This window comes from Alosa sapidissima, chromosome 17, assembly GCF_018492685.1.
Source record: "Alosa sapidissima isolate fAloSap1 chromosome 17, fAloSap1.pri, whole genome shotgun sequence".
Taxonomy (NCBI): Eukaryota; Metazoa; Chordata; class Actinopteri; order Clupeiformes; family Clupeidae; genus Alosa; species Alosa sapidissima.
Window position 1 is genome coordinate 33,657,366 of NC_055973.1, and position 19,464 is coordinate 33,676,829.

At 47.9% G+C, this 19,464-nt stretch overlaps 1 protein-coding gene across 1 annotated transcript in view; it reads right to left on the bottom strand.

Annotated features, from left to right (window-relative positions):
- The window catches only part of LOC121688060 (dynein heavy chain 5, axonemal-like), a 69,859-nt gene extending 50,574 nt beyond the window's left edge, over positions 1-19,285 (bottom strand). The window contains 16 exon segments of the mRNA XM_042067381.1: positions 3,418-3,698; positions 4,666-5,330; positions 5,609-5,763; positions 6,017-6,262; positions 7,314-7,520; positions 8,837-9,166; positions 9,589-9,795; positions 10,086-10,253; positions 10,699-10,935; positions 11,188-11,277; positions 11,857-12,168; positions 13,647-13,864; positions 14,687-14,876; positions 17,243-17,377; positions 18,908-19,102; positions 19,256-19,285. Of these exon segments, the coding sequence (XP_041923315.1) occupies positions 3,418-3,698; positions 4,666-5,330; positions 5,609-5,763; positions 6,017-6,262; positions 7,314-7,520; positions 8,837-9,166; positions 9,589-9,795; positions 10,086-10,253; positions 10,699-10,935; positions 11,188-11,277; positions 11,857-12,168; positions 13,647-13,864; positions 14,687-14,876; positions 17,243-17,377; positions 18,908-19,102; positions 19,256-19,285 (3,666 nt within the window).
- Between the last annotated feature and the right edge of the window lie 179 nt (positions 19,286-19,464).

The following is a 19,464-nucleotide window of genomic DNA, read 5'->3' on the forward strand; positions in this document are numbered from 1 at the left end:
GAAATCAAACCAGCGATCTACAATGGGATGGTGCACACTGACATAGCACGCCATATAACCACTGACCATTTGGTCAATTATTTTGGTCAGTTATTATTTTTTACATGTGTATGCACATATAAAATTCGATATAATGTTTACAAAAAAGATTATACAACAATTGGGTTCTATGGAACTATTTATTTGTTTCTGATTGGCCGAGAGACATTCCATGAGTTGGAATATCCCTGGACATTTCAACTCAGACTTTGCACAGCTAATAATAAATCACTCCGCGATATAATGCGAAGATTTGACACAATTTGACGTATAATTAAGCAATATAGCACGAGTGAGAGTGGGGTTGGTCATGGATATTTCCACGGCTGTTGTTGCCTGCGCCACTCGGCCCCCATGGGAATATCCATGACCAACCCCACTCTCACTTGTGCTATATTGCTTAATTATACGGGATTTTGGTAGGGGGTTGCTGTGTTTGTGTGTGTGTGTGTGTGTGTGTGTGTGTGGGGGGGGGGTTGGTGGGGGGTTGTGTTCAAATGTTACCATTTTATGCGTATGCACTGTACGCACTTTATAAATAAAAACACAAGATAGGAAAGATTATGTGGTTGGATGTAGGGCCCTCTAGGTCCCATTAAACCTGAGGCCCCCTAAGTGCCTTGAAAAGGTCCTGTGTGTATCTGTAGTGTGTAGTGTGTATCTGTAGTGTGTAGTGTGTACCTGTAGTGTGTAGTGTGTATCTGTAGTGTGTATCTGTAGTGTGTAGTGTGCACCTGTAGTGTGTAGTGTGTACCTGTAGTGTGTAGTGTGTACCTGTAGTGTGTATGTGTAGTGTGCACCTGTAGTGTGTAGTGTGCACCTGTAGTGTGTAGTGTGTATGTGTAGTGTGCACCTGTAGTGTGTAGTGTGTATGTGTAGTGTGTATGTGTAGTGTGTAGTGTGCACCTGTAGTGTGCAGTGTGTGTCTGTACCTGTAGTGTGTAGTGTGCACCTGTAGTGTGTATGTGTAGTGTGCATCTGTAGTGTGTAGTGTGTATGTGTAGTGTGTGTGTATAGTGTGTAGTGTGTAGTGTACACCTGTAGTGTGTAGTGTGTATGTGTAGTGTGTAGTGTGTATCTATAGTGTGTAGGGTGTGTACCTGTAGTGTGTAGTGTGTACCTGTAGTGTGTAGTGTGCACCTGTAGTGTGTAGTGTGTACCTGTAGTGTGTAGTGTGTATGTGTAGTGTGTAGTGTGTACCTGTAGTGTGTAGTGTGCACCTGTAGTGTGTATGTGTAGTGTGCACCTGTAGTGTGCACCTGTAGTGTGTACCTGTAGTGTGTAGTGTGTATGTGTAGTGTGCACCTGTAGTGTGTACCTGTAGTGTGTATGTGTAGTGTGTAGTGTGCAGTGTGTGTGTGTACCTGTAGTGTGTAGTGTGCACCTGTATTGTGTAGTGTGCCCCTGTAGTGTGTAGTGTGCAACTGTAGTGTGTATGTGTAGTGTGCACCTGTAGTGTGTAGTGTGTATGTGTAGTGTGTAGTGTGCACCTGTAGTGTGTAGTGTGTATGTGTAGTGTGCACCTGTAGTGTGTATGTGTAGTGTGTATGTGTAGTGTGTATGTGTAGTGTGCACCTGTAGTGTGTAGTGTGTAGTGTGCACCTGTAGTGTGTAGTGTGTATGTGTAGTGTGCACCTGTAGTGTGTAGTGTGTATGTGTAGTGTGCACCTTTAGTGTGTAGTGTGTAGTGTGCACCTGTAGTGTGTATGTGTAGTGTGTATGTGTAGTGTGCACCTGTAGTGTGTAGTGTGCACCTGTAGTGTGTAGTGTGTACGTGTAGTGTGCACCTGTAGTGTGTATGTGTAGTGTGTATGTGTAGTGTGCACCTGTAGTGTGTAGTGTGTACCTGCAGTGTGTAGTGTGTATGTGTAGTGTGCACCTGTAGTGTGTAGTGTGCACCTGTAGTGAGTAGTGTGTAGTGTGTACCTGTAGTGTGTACCTATAGTGTGTAGTGTGTGTGTGTAGTGTGTACCTGTAGTGTGTAGTGTGTAGTGTGTACCTGTAGTGTGTAGTGTGCACCTGTAGTGTGTACCTGTAGTGTGTAGTGTGTGTGTGTAGTGTGTACCTGTAGTGTGTAGTGTGTATCTGTAGTGTGTAGTGTGTATGTGTAGTGTGTAGTGTGTATGTGTAGTGTGTGTGTGTAGTGTGTATCTGTAGTGTGTGTGTGTGTAGTGTGTAGTGTGTATCTGTAGTGTGTAGTGTGTACCTGTAGTGTGTATGTGTAGTATGTGTGTGTAGTGTGTATCTGTAGTGTGTACCTGTAGTGTGTAGTGTGTATGTGTAGTGTGCACCTGTAGTGTGTATGTGTAGTGTGCACCTTTAGTGTGTAGTGTGTAGTGTGTATGTGTAGTGTGCACCTGTAGTGTGTATGTGTAGTGTGTATGTGTAGTGTGCACCTGTAGTGTGTAGTGTGCACCTGTAGTGTGTAGTGTGTATGTGTAGTGTGCACCTGTAGTGTGTAGTGTGTAGTGTGCACCTTTAGTGTGTAGTGTGTAGTGTGTATGTGTAGTGTGCACCTGTAGTGTGTAGTGTGTATGTGTAGTGTGCACCTGTAGTGTGTAGTGTGCACCTTTAGTGTGTAGTGTGTATGTGTAGTGTGCACCTGTAGTGTGTATGTGTAGTGTGTATGTGTAGTGTGCACCTGTAGTGTGTAGTGTGTACCTGCAGTGTGTAGTGTGTATGTGTAGTGTGCACCTGTAGTGTGTAGTGTGCACCTGTAGTGTGTAGTGTGTACCTGTAGTGTGTACCTGTAGTGTGTAGTGTGTGTGTGTAGTGTGTACCTGTAGTGTGTAGTGTGTAGTGTGTACCTGTAGTGTGTAGTGTGTAGTGTGTAGTGTGTATCTGTAGTGTGTAGTGTGTATGTGTAGTGTGTAGTGTGTACCTGTAGTGTGTATGTGTAGTGTGTGTGTGTAGTGTGTAGTGTGTATGTGTAGTGTGCACCTGTAGTGTGTAGTGTGCACCTGTAGTGTGTAGTGTGTAGTGTGTACCTGTAGTGTGTACCTGTAGTGTGTAGTGTGTGTGTGTAGTGTGTACCTGTAGTGTGTAGTGTGTAGTGTGTACCTGTAGTGTGTAGTGTGTAGTGTGTAGTGTGTATCTGTAGTGTGTAGTGTGTAGTGTGTATCTGTAGTGTGTAGTGTGTATGTGTAGTGTGTAGTGTGTACCTGTAGTGTGTATGTGTAGTGTGTGTGTGTAGTGTGTAGTGTGTAGTGTGTACCTGTAGTGTGTATGTGTAGTATGTGTGTGTAGTGTGTAGTGTGTACCTGCAGTGTGTATGTGTAGTATGTGTGTGTAGTGTGTAGTGTGTATCTGTAGTGTGTACCTGTAGTGTGTAGTGTGTACCTGTAGTGTGTATGTGTAGTGTGTGTGTGTAGTGTGTACCTGTAGTGCAGCCTCAGCGGCAGCTAGCGCTGGCTTGGCGGCCTCCAGTTTGGACTCGGCCACCTTCTTGTCTCCCTCGATCTCGTCCACGATGGCCTGGGCCTTGTCTTTGACCTTCTGCACCTGGGCCTTGACCTTCTCCGCCGCCTGCGCCTTGAGCGTGACCTCCTGCAGAACCCCCTCGGCCTTCTGGGACGCCACGGCCAGCTCCTGCTCCTTAAGCGCCAGCTGCTTGGACAGCTCACTGACCGACACCTCGGCCTCCATCAGCTTGGCCAGGCCTGGAGACAAACACATACACACACACACACACACACACACACACACAAACACATGCAAACAAACAAACACACACACACACACACACACACACACACAAACAAACACACACACACACACACACACACAAACACACACACAAACAAACACACACACATGTAGAGAGGGAGAGAGAGGGAGAGGGAGAGAGAGAGACAGAGAGAGGGGGACAGAGAGAGATGGAGAGAGAGAGAGAGAGAGAGAGAGAGAAAGGGGGAGAGAGTGAGATGGAGAGGGAGTGGGAGAGAGAGAGAGAAAGGGGGAGAGAGAGAGAGAGAGAGAGAGAAAGGGGGAGAGAGTGAGATGGAGAGGGAGTGGGAGAGAGAGAGAGAGAAAGGGGGAGAGAGTGAGATGGAGAGGGAGGGAGTGGGAGAGAGAGAGAGAGAAAGGGGGAGAGAGTGAGATGGAGAGGGAGGGAGTGGGAGAGAGAGAGAGAGAAAGGGGGAGAGAGTGAGATAGAGTGGGAGAGAGAGAGAGAAAGGGGGAGAGAGAGAGAGAGAGAGAGAGAAAGGGGGAGAGAGTGAGATGGAGAGGGAGGGAGTGGGAGAGAGAGTGAGATGGAGAGGGAGGGAGTGGGAGAGAAAGAGAGAAAGGGGGAGAGAGTGAGATGGAGAGGGAGGGAGTGGGAGAGAAAGAGAGAAAGGGGGAGAGAGTGAGATGGAGAGGGAGAGAGAGGTGACTGATTTGTTGCACTGGAGTAAGAGGAAACCATAGCAATGATGGAGGCATTCCATCATCAACAGATCACCAATAGGGGAGTGGTCAGAAGAAATGCTAATATCAAACATTCCAAGATATCACTTGGATTTTATGATATCCTATGTATGTGTGTATATTCATAATCAATACATTGGTTGACCTTAGTATTAGTATTGAGCTTAATGTTGCATTAGCTACAGTCCTGCGGCACCTGATTGGCTCACCACACACCTGTGTTCATGCGTTCCGCCAGCGTTCCCACGTGAGCAATCTTCTCGGAGTAGATGGCCTGGTAGCCTTTGATGAAGGACAGGTAGGATTTGGGCGTCACGTAGGTCTGCCGGCGGAAACGCTGGAAGTACTCGGTGCACGTCTCGGCCACCAGGTCCTGGAAGGTGCCCATGGTGGTCACCACGCTCTGCTTGACCTCCTCCGTGCAGCGGAAGGCGTAGCCGGACAGGAAGTGGTGGGCGACCGCCACGAGGGCGTCGCGAGGCCAGCGCTGGAACCAGTCGACCGTGCAGCCGGACACGAGGCCCGGGAAGCGGAGCGCGCGTGAGCGAAGCTTCTCCCCGACGGGCGACATGCAGAGCGCCACGTGCAGGTTGCTGCGCACGCGCGACAGGAAGTAGTCGTACAGGTTCTCGGCGGTGGGCGGCCGGCGCGGATGCTCGCGCTTCATGACGGCGACCAGGTCCTGCGTGATCTCGTCCAGCTCGTCGCGGGCGAACAGGTTGGACACCTCACCAGTCGCCAGCACGTTGTTCATGTACTCCAGGAAGGACTCGTCCTTGATGTCGTTGTCGGTGAAGATGAAGGTGACACCCTTCCCCTGCTGCCCCGCGATGCGGTAAAGCGTCTTCAGGTCGTCCATCAGATTACTCACGCCGTACGACCTGTGGACACAACATCAGATTACTCATGCCGTACGACCTGTGGACACAACGGACCAAGAGGAGTGTGTCAGACTAGGTGCAACCCGAGATGAAACAATATGTTCCAGATCAGTACAATATTCCAGATCAGTATGTATTATGGAGAAGAACAATGTTTTTGCTTCAGCACTTCTGAGGCTATTAAGTGGTCAAACCTCATAGCTACTTGCGGTGTTGTGTGTAGGGTTAGGGTCAGGCACAGAGGTTCCACCAGACGTGTTGTTGGAAGAGAAACCTACCGTGTGAGCGTGATCTGGAAGCTCTGGTACCCAGCGATGAAGGAGGCCAGTCGGGTGAGGCTCTGCTTGCCTGACCCCCCCACCCCCACCAGCAGAGCATTGCCCTGGGGAGTCCGGATGATCCGGGAGATCTTCACCAAGTGGATCATGGCATCCTGCTCACAGAAACATCATTTTGAAACACAATGTTAGTGTTCTTATTTACACTATGACCTAATTTGGTCTTCCCTTTTAAAACCCATTCACATGTCTCTATGTTATACTGGTGCATTCTAATCACACTCATAGTTTCATTCTAATCACACTCATAGTTTCACTCTCAGTTTTGAAAAGCAGCCCATTATGCTACTAGTGTTGACCCCACTGCCACTGCAGTGCCTGCGTGAGCGCCCTTATCCTTGAGCTGACCTTGAAAAAGACCAGGTCCATGGCACTGCCTCTCACGGCCTCGTTGTACTGCTGCAGGTAGAACCCCAGACGCTCCGACAGCACCTGGTAGGACGGGATGGGCTCGTACACCTTGGGCGTCTCAGGCTCCGCGTCGTCCGGCTCGTCTCCCGTGCTCTCTGGGGCGTCCCGCAGGAAGTCCACAAAGTAGGCGTCGGCCTCGGCCTGCGCCCCCCACAGGTCCGCCCCGTGCTCCTCCGTCACCATCTGAGCAGTGAAGCAGACACTGTGAATTACGTTTTTGACCTATTGTGTTATCCTGTATAATGACATCCAAGAGCAGTGGCTCAGTGAGTCAAATCAGCTTCATGTGCTTTTGGTGTTGTATAGTGGAACCAGAGAGAGTGCAGAACCAGAGAGTGCAGAACCAGAGAGAGTGCAGAACCAGAGAGAGTGCAGAACCAGAGAGAGAGTGCAGAACCAGAGAGAGTCCAGAACCAGAGAGAGTGCAGAACCAGAGAGAATGCAGAACCAGAGAGAGTAGTGCAGAACCAGAGAGAGTGCAGAACCAGAGAGAGTCCAGAACCAGAGAGAGAGTGCAGAACCAGAGAGAGAGTGCAGAACCAGAGAGAATGCAGAACCAGAGAGAGTAGTGCAGAACCAGAGAGAGTGCAGAACCAGAGAGTGCAGAACCAGAGAGAGTAGTGCAGAACCAGAGAGAGAGTGCAGAACCAGAGAGAGTCCAGAACCAGAGAGAGTGCAGAACCAGAGAGAGAGTGCAGAACCAGAGAGAGAGTGCAGAACCAGAGAGAGAGTGCAGAACCAGAGAGAGAGTGCAGAACCAGAGAGAGTCCAGAACCAGAGAGAGTCCAGAACCAGAGAGTGTGCAGAACCAGAGAGAGTAGTGCAGAACCAGAGAGAGTAGTGCAGAACCAGAGAGAGTGCAGAACCAGAGAGAGTCCAGAACCAGAGAGTGCAGAACCAGAGAGAGTGCAGAACCAGAGAGAGAGTGCAGAACCAGAGAGTGCAGAACCAGAGAGAGTAGTGCAGAACCAGAGAGAGTGCAGAACCAGAGAGAGAGTGCAGAACCAGAGAGAGTGCAGAACCAGAGAGAGAGTGCAGAACCAGAGAGTGCAGAAGGGAAATGGAAAAGTCCCACATCCAGTCACTGACAAAGCAGACAGCAGACAGCATCATTACATCCACATTCTGCCTAGAGCTTTCTACAATGGATCCGATCTCTGCTACTTCAGCTATCAATCAGCTGATCCATCCATCTCTCGCTGAGATTCATGCGGTGCTGCCGAGCGACACCCACCCGTGCTACGATCCCATCAAAGATGTCGGTGTCTCTGGGGTGGATGAAGCGGTCGGCGATGACGCGGCAGCACTCGTGCCTCAGGAGTCGCAGGAGCGCGGCTGACCCCTGGCACACCTCCGCTCCCACCGTCAGGACGCCCTGCCAGATGCGGCTCAAGTCCCGCAGGTTGAAGATGTAGTGGAACTTAGCGGGCGAGGGCAGCATCTGACGAGAGAAAAATCACTTAGAACACCCTCTGTAGGGATTCATCAGCTTCATTAGAACTCTCTCTCTGTAGGGATTAATCAGCTTCATTAGAACTCTCTGTAGGGATTTATCAGCTTCATTAGAACTCTGTCTCTGTAGGGATTAATCAGCTTCATTAGAACTCTCTCTCTGTAGGGATTAATCAGCTTCATTAGAACTCTCTGTAGGGATTCATCAGCTTCATTAGAACTCTCTCTCTGTAGGGATTAATCAGCTTCATTAGAACTCTCTGTAGGGATTCATCAGCTTCATTAGAACTCTCTCTGTAGGGATTAATCAGCTTCATTAGAATTCTCTCTCTGTAGGGATTAATCAGCTTCATTAGAACTCTCTCTCTGTAGGGATTAATCAGCTTCATTAGAACTCTCTCTCTGTAGGGATTAATCAGCTTCATTATAACTCTCTCTGTAGGGATTAATAAACTTCATTAGAATTCTCTCTCTGTAGGGATTAATCAGCTTCATTAGAACTCTCTCTGTAGGGATTTATAAGCTTCATTAGAACTCTCCTCCTGGCTACAGGTTACTCATTATTACTCCACTCCATATCCTGGCTACAGGTTACTCATAATTACTGCGCTCTGCTCCATATCCTGGCTACAGGTTACTCATAATTACTGCGCTCGATAAATGTTTCTAGTAGCAGGAAAATCAATTCCCCAACATCTACATAGAATCTAAGGCTGCAGGGAGAAGGACTGGAGTGGGATTGCTTGATCAGATTTAGCAGTAACTGTCAAGAATCAATCAATCAGTAGGAAGATCAATTGTTGAAATGTCTGTTGAAGTCTCTGATGACACCGATTCGGGGCACATAGACAATTAATTCAAAAAGGTGTGTACCATGAGTGGTGTAGACGCTGTTACCTTGGTACCATGGGTGATGTAGACGACGCTGTTACCTTGGTACCATGGGTGGTGTAGACGCTGTTACCTTGGTACCATGGGTGGTGTAGGCGACGCTGTTACCTTGGTACCATGGGTGGTGTAGATGACACTGTTACCTTGGTACCATGGGTGGTGTATACGACGCTGTTACCTTGGTACCATGGGTGGTGTAGGTGATGTTACCTTGGTATCATGGGTGGTGTAGGCGACGCTGTTACCTTGGTACCATGGGTGGTGTAGACGCTGTTACCCTGGTACCATGGGTGGTGTAGACGACGCTGTTACCTTGGTACCATGGGTGGTGTAGACGCTGTTACCTTGGTATCATGGATGATGTAGACGACGCTGTTACCTTGGTACCATGGGTGGTGTAGGCGACGCTGTTACCTTGGCCTTGACTGCTTGCCACACTCTCCTGGAGGTGGGCACCAGGGCGCTGGCCAGAGCGCACACCTCCTCAGGGAAGCCCCTCTCTGGACAGAAGTAGCCCTGCGCCAGGGTGTGGAAGATCTTGTCAATGGAGGAGTTGGAGGGCAGGGTGCAGTTGAAGATGCAGAACTGGCGCTTGAGGCGTTGGGGGATGTCGTTGCGGCCGCCGCCCGGGTGGATCATGGCGGCAGCCAGCTGCACGTCCACTACGGTGGTGAACTCGCCCGGCCGCTCCAGGCTGTAGAAGCCACCCTGTTCCATCAGCTGCCGCACAATCTCATTGGTGATCTGGAAACAAGCAAGCAACGGCCACAACTCAATAAGCATTTCACATTAGTGAAGTAAGTAAGTTTAATTTATATAATATGTACATTTATATATACCACATTTAAGACCAAAGCGCTTCACACAGAAATAAAAGAATAAGAGCTCAAGTCATACGTATCATACATATAATATCAGGCATCAAGGTCAGGGCTCTTTCTGGACTGCTACACAACTTCAACTACACCAAGTTGCTGATGGTGAAACTACAGTATAGTGGTTATGGGAATGACCAGGCTGATGGTGAAACTATAGTGGTTATGGGAATGACCAGGCTGATGGTGAAACTATAGTGGTTATGGGAATGACGAAGCTGATGATTTTATAACATGAGCCACCAGCTGGTGTTTGTAAATCCCCCATTGAGTTGTGACACCACGGCTCACCTGGTCACCCCACTCGTTGATCAGCGGCATGTTAATGTCGTCGATGAAGACGGTCATCCTCTTCCCCGTGGGCGGCCCGTAGGTGGAGCCCATGCGCTTGTCTATGTAGCTCTCCATGGTCTGCTGGAACATGCCCGGCAACGTGGCCGACGAGAAGTTCAGGCTCTTACTCAGATGCGTCTCTGGGTCGTACTTACTGGTGTAGCCCTGCAATCACACACACACACACACACACACACACACACACACACACACACACACACACACACGGTCATTATGGGTCATACTTACTGCTGTAGCCCTGCTATCATGTCATTAACATGTCTAGATCAGCAATCAAATATCCAAATATATTATCAGATGAAGAAAATGTGTAATGAAAGAATTTTTTTCTAGCCATATGAAAGACATATTGCAAAGATGAGAGAATTGTGTAGTGTAAGTTGAGCTCAGACCTTAATCATGACTGTTTTGTGTAGTGTAAGTTGAGCTCAGACCTTAATCATGACTGTTTTGGCAGTGCCCTGTTCACCAATGAGCAACACGGCTTTGCCCTGTTGCATGATGGTCCGCATCAGAAAGTCCGTTCTGACGTTGTCAACGTTGGGGACGAGTATGGAGGCAAAGTCAGGAACAACGTCCTTCGGATATCTGTACTCAGGGACCTAAACATGGGGCATGGGGGCATAGTCAGACCTAACATGGGGCATAGTAACATGGGGGCATGGGGGCATAGTCAGAGTTAACATGGGGCATGGGGGCATAGTCAGACCTAACATGGGGGCATAGTAACATGGGGGCATAGTCAGAGTTAACATGGGGGCATGGGGGCATAGTCAGAGTTAACATGGGGGCATGGGGGCATAGTAACATGGGGGCATAGTCAGAGTTAACATGGGGGCATAGTCAGGAACAATAATACGGAAATGCATTAAGTGACCCGATAATGTGCTCTGTGAACTACACAAAAAAACACGACATTAACGTGTATAAGAATAAAGTAGAAATAATCATAACAACATTAACGTGTATAAGAATAAAGTAGAAATAATCATAACAACATTAACGTGTATAAGAATAAAGTCGACTGAAGACCACATGCTACTGCACCTTTTTAGACCAGTGGTCCCACTCCCCGGCCTCGTTGACCACAAACTCGAAGATGGTCTGGTCGCCCTGGGTGCGGGGGAGGTCCAGCGCGGCGGAGTGGGCCTTGAGGAACGTCTCCAGCCTGGCCCTGTCGTCCAGCTCCAACAGCGCTCCCAGGGACCACATCACGGCGAACACGAACAGCCGTCCCACGTGACCCTGCGCTGCGCTCTTCTCATCGGCCGACGGCAGCAAACCCTGCAGCGGTCAAACACAAACAGCCGAGGGCAGCAAACCCTGCAGCGGTCAAACACAAACGGCCGAGGGCAGCAAACCCTGCAGCGGTCAAACACAAACAGCCGAGGGCAGCAAACCCTGCAGCGGTCAAACACAAACGGCCGAGAGCCCCTGGTGAGCTTAGGGCCAGGGTCTGCCTCAGAAACAGAGTGGAGGTTTATTTTAAAACTGTAGTTTGACCTGTGGTTGTAGCTGACGCTGTTGATCACTGACCTGCAGCAGGTCCAGGGCTTGCTTGATGTACATACACTCCAGGATTTGCATTTTGGGCGACACTGCCGTGAAGATGAAGTTAACGAGGTCCTAGCAGACCGAGCAGATTCACACTCCCAACGTTAATCACACAGAATTACACAACTAGCATCACGTTATGATATCAGTTCTGAAAATGACAAGTCAGATAAGGACTGATTCTAGACTGAGGCTGGAGGCAAGATTACTGATAACACATTTCAGAGAGGGCCATTTTGATGATCTCTGCCATTCTATTCAGTTCCAGCTATATGAGCTGTCTAGTTTGCCTGAACTTAGAAATAAGCATTTATTAGAAATAGGCATTTATTAGAAAGAAGCATTTATTAGAAATAAGCATTTATTAGAAATAGGCATTTATTAGATATAAGCATTTATTAGAAATAGGCATTTATTAGAAAGAAGCATTTATTAGAAATAAGCATTTATTAGAAATAGGCATTTATTAGAAAGAAGCATTTCTAAGTACACATTGACTTCATGTTTACATGAAAAGAATAAATAATAATTCCCATCATTCAGTCAAGACTCCAGATTTCGTCGTTTAGATGTGAAACTAAGACACTGGCCTTACTAAATGTCGTGTTGCGAGTCTTTTTAAATGTGCTACTGGTGCTCGTGTTCTCTGACCTGGAAGACGCTGTTGAAGCAGTCGAGCAGCACGTGGGCCTGCGCTGGCGGAACGTTCTGGAGCCAGGCGTGTAGGACGGGCTGCCAGTCCAGCACGGAGGAGCTCATGAAGACCATGCCGTTACGCGACACGGTGGCCGGGGAGGCGTTGTCGATGTTGTGCGGCTCAAACACGACCTTGCAGGTGGGGGACATGGGGATGCGATCTCCGTTGGCCAGCGTTAACGTCTTGTTGTCGTCCAAGACCGAGTTCAGGTTCTCGATCCAGATGGCATCGACTGGACCATCTAGAACTATCCAGACGTGCTCCCCCTGGACAGAACCACCGGGACATGCTGGCGTTACATCACTAGTGTCAAACATACACAAAATGACATGTGCTTGCAGGACAATGCAGGACAGTGCAGGACAGTGCAATAAAAGTACATGAAGTGTAACCAAGAGAACAACAACAAAAACATTAGGCTACATGACCCCTAATAATAAAACAACAATAATACGCAGAACTATTTGAAGGGCATGCGACGAGCCTTGCGCTCCGCGAACTAGTCCACGATGCTCTGTGTATGTCCATTTTCTTTGCTCTCTCATTCTCTATGGTGGTTTTTAATGATCTTTAACTTGGAGAACGAGCACTCAGAGGTTGCAACGGTGACGGGAAGAGTCAAAAATAAAATTAGGGCGGTGCAAATCTCACTGAATGCAGAAGTTACTGCTGGGTGGTTGCATTGGCGGAGCGAGGGGGTGGCTTCGGGGGCTCAAGCCCCGAATCTCTTTTTAAAAGCCCCGAATCTCTTTTCAATATTTTTTTGTATGTGTTTTCAATTTCCAACGATTCTAATTTCTAATTTAACTTCCCCTCGGTTTCTATATAAATGTTACAAAATGTAGCCTACTATTACTGAGCAAAATCCTTACTTTCAAAGCCCAATATTGACAGATAATCTGATTTCCCACACGATGAGTTTAGGCAATGCCAGAGCCGAGATGCGGTTTACGCCATAAACCTGGCAGGAAAGTTCAGAAAGTTCAGTCAGTTTAAACAGCAAGCCGGTAAGAAAAACTATTGTCAAGACATTATGCAATTAGGCTACTGTACCCTACTGTACTGTAAAAATAAACTTCAGAAAGACAGAAAGTTTGTTTTACTGTATTCTGTAGTCTCAATGACCGAATCAGTAGATATACCTGTTGTCAGTTGAGTTCGTTCAATTTATTGTAGGCTAGTAGCCTAGGCAAATATGAAACGGAGATGTAACTTGGCTACCAAAATCATGTAGGCTAAGTGTAAGTGTTCTCTCATTGACGCCTGTAGGAGACAATATCGCTGATCCAATTTTGTAAATTTGCACGTCGTAAAGTTCAATATGAGAGTTAAAATAAAGCCAGTCATACAGCAGAACATTTTATTCAATATTTTACACCTACTAAATGATCAAAGTAAATTTCAAAACTTTTCAGCAAACGTGAGTCATAACTCGTCCTGACTGGGGCAACCTATAAGCCTAATACGTCCCACTCTGATGAAAATGATTGAAAAGAAACCGTTTGCATGATTCTTAGCTCCTCCGGCCTTGTGCCGTGTGAGAGGCCCGTCCCACCTTACCCGGAGGTGGGGGAGGGGCCCCTGCGGGTCCCGGGCCGGGGCCGGGCCGCACCCCCCGCACCCCCTCAAGCTCCGCCCCTGACTGCGTGTGAGGATGATGAGCACCACACTGCTCCTCTTTAACAGACCAGAGGTCATTAGTGAGCTGCTCTACGCTGCCTGTGGAGAGCCTGCACTTCCAAACCTTCTTAGCTTTGAGTGTTTTCCTCCACAGGGTGGAGAAGACTCCGTCGGTCCAGTCGTTGGTGGCCACGTCCAGCGTGCCGAACATCTGCGCGGCGGTGATGGCTTTGGGGTTCATGCGCATCTCTCTGTGAGGGGTCCCACAGTCCGTCATGGCCTTCATCAGCGTGTGGATGCACGCGGTCTTGCCCGCTCCGCTAGGACCCAGCGCCATCATGCCTGCAGCACAGAGCACAGAGTTTGTAGTGTGTTGTAGTGTGTTAGAGTGTGTGTGTGTGTTAGAGTGTGTGTGTGTGTGTGTTAGAGTGTGTGGATGCACACAGTCTTGCCTGCTCCGCTGGGACCGAGCGCCATCATGCCTGCAGCACAGAGCACAGAGTGTGTGTGTGTGTTAGAGTGTGTGTGTGTTAGAGTGTGTGTGTGTATTAGAGTGTGTAGTGTGTGTGTGTGTGTGTGTTAGAGTGTGTGGATGCACACAGTCTTGCCTGCTCCGCTGGGACCGAGCGCCATCATGCCTGCAGCACAGAGCAAGAGTGTGTGTGTGTGTGTGTTAGAGTGTGTAATGTGTGTGTGTTAGAGTGTGTAGTGTGTGTTAGAGTGTGTGTGTGTTAAAGTGTGTAGTGTGTGTTAGAGTGTGTGTGTGTTAGAGTGTGTAGTGTGTGTTAGTGTGTGTGTGTTAGAGTGTGTAGTGTGTGTTAGAGTGTGTGTGTAGTGTGTGTGTGTGTGTGTGTGTGTGTGTGTGTGTGTGTGTTAGAGTGTGTAGTATGTGTTAGAGTGTGTGTGTTAGAGTGTGTAGTGTGTGTTAGAGTGTGTAGTGTGTGTTGGAGTGTGTGTGTTAGAGTGTGTGTGTTAGAGTGTGTAGTGTGTGTTGGAGTGTGTGGCGCCATCATGCCTGCAAGACAAGGCACAGAGTGGAGCAAAGCCTGGCATTACAGCTACGTGTGTGTAGTGTGTGTTAGTTGTGTTAGTTGTTAGTGTGTGTGTATGTGTTAGAGTGTGTGTAGTAGGCTTTATAGGATGAAATGCCTATGCCATGCTCACCATGCCTGACGAGCTGGGTCTCGTAGAGCTGTACCAGCTTGAGCAGCCAGGGGGGGTGGGGGGTGAGGCTGGCCTGTTGGGCCTGGGCCTGGATAGCCGCCTCCAGCTCGGGGTAGCCCGCCTTGTCCAGCGTGATGCCCGGGAACAGGTCGTTAATTAGGCTCATGAAGAGAGGCTCGTCCTCATCCACCTGAGACAAGACAGCACGCAGGACCATCATGCATGGAAGAGAGGGTCATATAAACATCACGCAGGACCATCATGCATCAGAGGTTTATATAAACAGCACGCAGGACCATCATGCATGGAGGAGAGGGTCATATAAACATCACGCAGGACCATCATGCATCAGAGGGTCATATAAACAGCACGCAGGACCATCATGCATGGAGGAAAGGGTCATATAAACAGCACGCAGGAGCATCATGCATCAGAGGGTCATATAAACAGCACGCAGGACCATCATGCATCAGAGGTTTATATAAACAGCACGCAGGACCATCATGCATCAGAGGTTTATATAAACAGCACGCAGGACCATCATGCATGGAGGAGAGGGTCATATAAACATCACGCAGGACCATCATGCATCAGAGGGTCATATAAACAGCACGCAGGACCATCATGCATCAGAGGGTCATATAAACAGCACGCAGGACCATCATGCATGGAGGAAAGGGTCATATAAACAGCACGCAGGACCATCATGCATCAGAGGGTCATATAAACAGCACGCAGGACCATCATGCATGGAGGAGAGGGTCATATAAACAGCACGCAGGACCATCATGCATGGAGGAGAGGGTCATATAAACAGCACGCAGGACCATCATGCATGGAGGAGAGGGTCATATAAAGGGAGTGGCATTTAGCTCACGCTATTCTCCAGAAGCCCCAGGGACATAGACATATGTTATGTTATATGTTAGACGTATGTTATGTTATATGTTATATGTTATATGTTAGACGTATGTTATGTTATATGTTATATGTTAGACGTATGTTATGTTATATGTTATATGTTATATGTTAGACATATGTTATGTTATATGTTATATGTTATATGTTAGACGTATGTTATGTTATATGTTATATGTTAGACGTATGTTATGTTATATTATATGTTATATGTTATATGTTAGACGTATGTTATGTTATATGTTATATGTTAGACGTATGTTATGTTATATATTAGACGTATGTTATGTTACACAATGTACAATATGGATAACATTACAAGTAGTGATAGTACATCTGAACAACAGTATGATGTTTGATAAATAAAGAAACTGCATTGGATACAGCTTCTCATATGCTACTTTATTTATCAAACATCATACTGATATTACGGTAAAAAACCTGCATAGGACGCTTTTATATTACGGTAAAAAACCTGCTTTTATATTACGGTAAAAAACCTGCTTTCATATTACGGTAAAAAACCTGCATAGGACGCTTTTATATTACGGTAAAAAACCTGCTTTCATATTACGGTAAAAAACGAGGGTTATGCATATAACCACGGTTCTATGAGTTTCGGATGACCGTGCTTTCAGCACATGGATGTTCATCACACGAACGTGCAGGTCGAGTATTAGTAACAACAAAGTCACCTGTGACCTGGGTGACGTCATCGATGTGCACCGGCACAAAAGAGAGGTCGACCCAGGAAGTGACTTCTTGAATCTTCTCGCGATTGAAGCAGGATTGCAGTTGGACTAACACGCTGAAGTTTCGCTACCCACAGAGGTTGGAGCTGTGACCAACTGGTTCACCCTCCTAGAGACTACGTTAGTCTACGTTATAATTCTTCAAACCGGTAAAGCCATTCGTTGATACTTTGCTTCGCGTCTGAGTGGCCTCGCTCGGGGAGCGTTGAGTTCTGCGAGGCGGTGTTTCTCGCCGCGGACTCGCGGGCGGCAATGGCTAGCTCTCCGGTTCATCTAAGGTAACACACACACACACCAGTTTGGAGAGGTTCATGTCTTGGACACAAACACACACACACACACCAGTTTGGAGAGGTTCATGTCTTGGACACACACACACACACACACCAGTTTGGAGAGGTTTATGTCTTGGACACACACACACACACACACACCAGTTTGGAGAGGTTCATGTCTTGGACACACACACACACACACACACCAGTTTGGAGAGGTTCATGTCTTGGACACACACACACACACACCAGTTTGGAGAGGTTCATGTCTTGGACACACACACACACACACACACACCAGTTTGGAGAGGTTCATGTCTTGGACACACACACACACACACACAACAGTTTGGAGAGGTTCATGTCTTGGACACACACACACACACACACACCAGTTTGGAGAGGTACATGTCTTGGACACACACACACACACACCAGTTTGGAGAGGTTCATGTCTTGGACACACACACACACACACACACCAGTTTGGAGAGGTTCATGTCTTGGACACACACACACACACACCAGTTTGGAGAGGTTCATGTCTTGGACACACACACACACCAGTTTGGAGAGGTTCATGTCTTGGACACACACACACACACACACACCAGTTTGGAGAGGTTCATATCCCGCAGGACTCTCATGACGACGGTCTTCTCAGGTTCCGTGGGGTTCGCCCGCTTCACCGCACCCAGCGTCCTCAGCACAGAGAGGATGTTCCGCAGGCCAAAGTCATAGTGGACCTGCCCACACACACACACACACACACACACACACAGACACACACAGACACACACAGACACACAGACACACGCACATGTTTTATATCAGGCTAAAGTCAGAGTGGGCCTGTCCAGGGACAAAAGATGCACAATGTTCCTTATCTTTCTAACAAGCAGGGCACAGTATCCATACTGGACAAAACAGCAGCTGACATATCGGAACTCCCCCTATTACCGTCGGTCCCGTATGTCCGCCGTCTTGTGCGTATGTGTCACTTACAGTAATATGCATTTCTATACAAACCAAGACGGCGGACTCCTAAAGAAACGCAAGCACCCACACCATAGGTGTTTCTAAATTAGCTATGTACTAAAAATGACATTTTACCGTGACTCGAAGAGCTGTAAACAGTGTTGTAAGGCTGCGTGTACACAACCGCTTGGAGCTCCAGTGGAATTTAAATTTCATGACGAGAATTCTCGGTCTAACAGTTCATGTGCCGTTGAAACGGCGTAAATAGGCAACCCATCAGGCCAGCACTATCACTCCGAGTGTGGTAAACAAAATCGGATATTTCAGGCAGTAAATGCTCCCGTTAAGAACCAAACCAGATTTTGTTCAAATCTACACATCTATGGCTACTGAAAAATATAAGGTTCATTTAGCAAATGTTATTTTGAAGTGTTAAAAAACATCGTTGTTTTAGAATTTCCTAACAAAAGTGGTGATAATTGGGGGTGTTACGATACTGTTTGTGCTGCAGTACCCATCCAAACTAGGCCTCTCACTCTCTCTAGCACTGTCTGTCCACCTTAGGGGGGTTCACACACACACCTCTTACTCACACACACACACACACCTTTAACTCACACTCACACACCTCTAACTCACACACCTCTAACTCACACTCACACACCTCGTACTCACACACCTCGTACTCACACACACACACACACACCTCTAACTCACACACCTCTAACTCACACTCACACACCTCTAACTCACACACCTCTAACTCACACTCACACACTTCTAACTCACACACCTCTAACTCACACACCTCTAACTCACACTCACACACTTCTAACTCACACACCTCTAACTCACACTTAAACACCTCTAACTCACACACCTCTAACTCACACTCACACACCTCTAACTCACACACCTCTAACTCACACTCACACACCTCGTACTCACACACACACACCTCGTACTCACACACCTCTTACTCACACACACACACACACACACACACACCTCTAACTCACACACCTCGTACTCACATACCTCTAACACACACACACACACACACACAGCTCTAACTCACACACCTCTAACACACACACACACCTCTAACACACACACCTCTAACTCACACACCTCTAACTCACACACACACACCTCTAACTCACACACCTCTAACACACACACCTCTAACTCACACACACTCACCTCTAACACACACACTCTAACTCACACACCTCTAACACACACACACCTCTAACACACACACAGCTCTAACTCACACACACACACACACCTCTAACACACACACCTCCAACTTCCTCACACAGCTTGTACAGGGTGTAGAACTTGCGACTGAGGACCTGGTTGTCACGGAACCCAGCGCTGGCCAGCTTGACTCTCATGATGATGGCCCGGTCAGGAACCATCATGGCCACCGTGCGGAACTGGATCTTCAGGTTCTCCGGGAGCTCCTGCCGGCCGGCGTAGCCAGGGTTCTACCACACACACACACACACACATACACACATGCACACACATACACACGCACGCACACGCACACACGCACACACATACACACGCACACACGCACGCACACACAGAGTTGGGAGGGTTCAGGCACATACACACACACACACACACACACACACACAGAGTGGGGAGCATTCGTTTTTTTTCATTCCAACACTTCACTCTTTTATTACGGGACAATACTATAGCTCTACACTAGGACTCCCAGCACTTCTCTCTCTCTCTCTCCCTCTCTCCCTCTCTCTCTCTCTCTCTCTCTCCCTCTCTCCCTCTCTCTCTCTCTCTCTCTCTCCCCTCTCTCTCTCTCTCTCTCTCTCCCTCTCTCTCT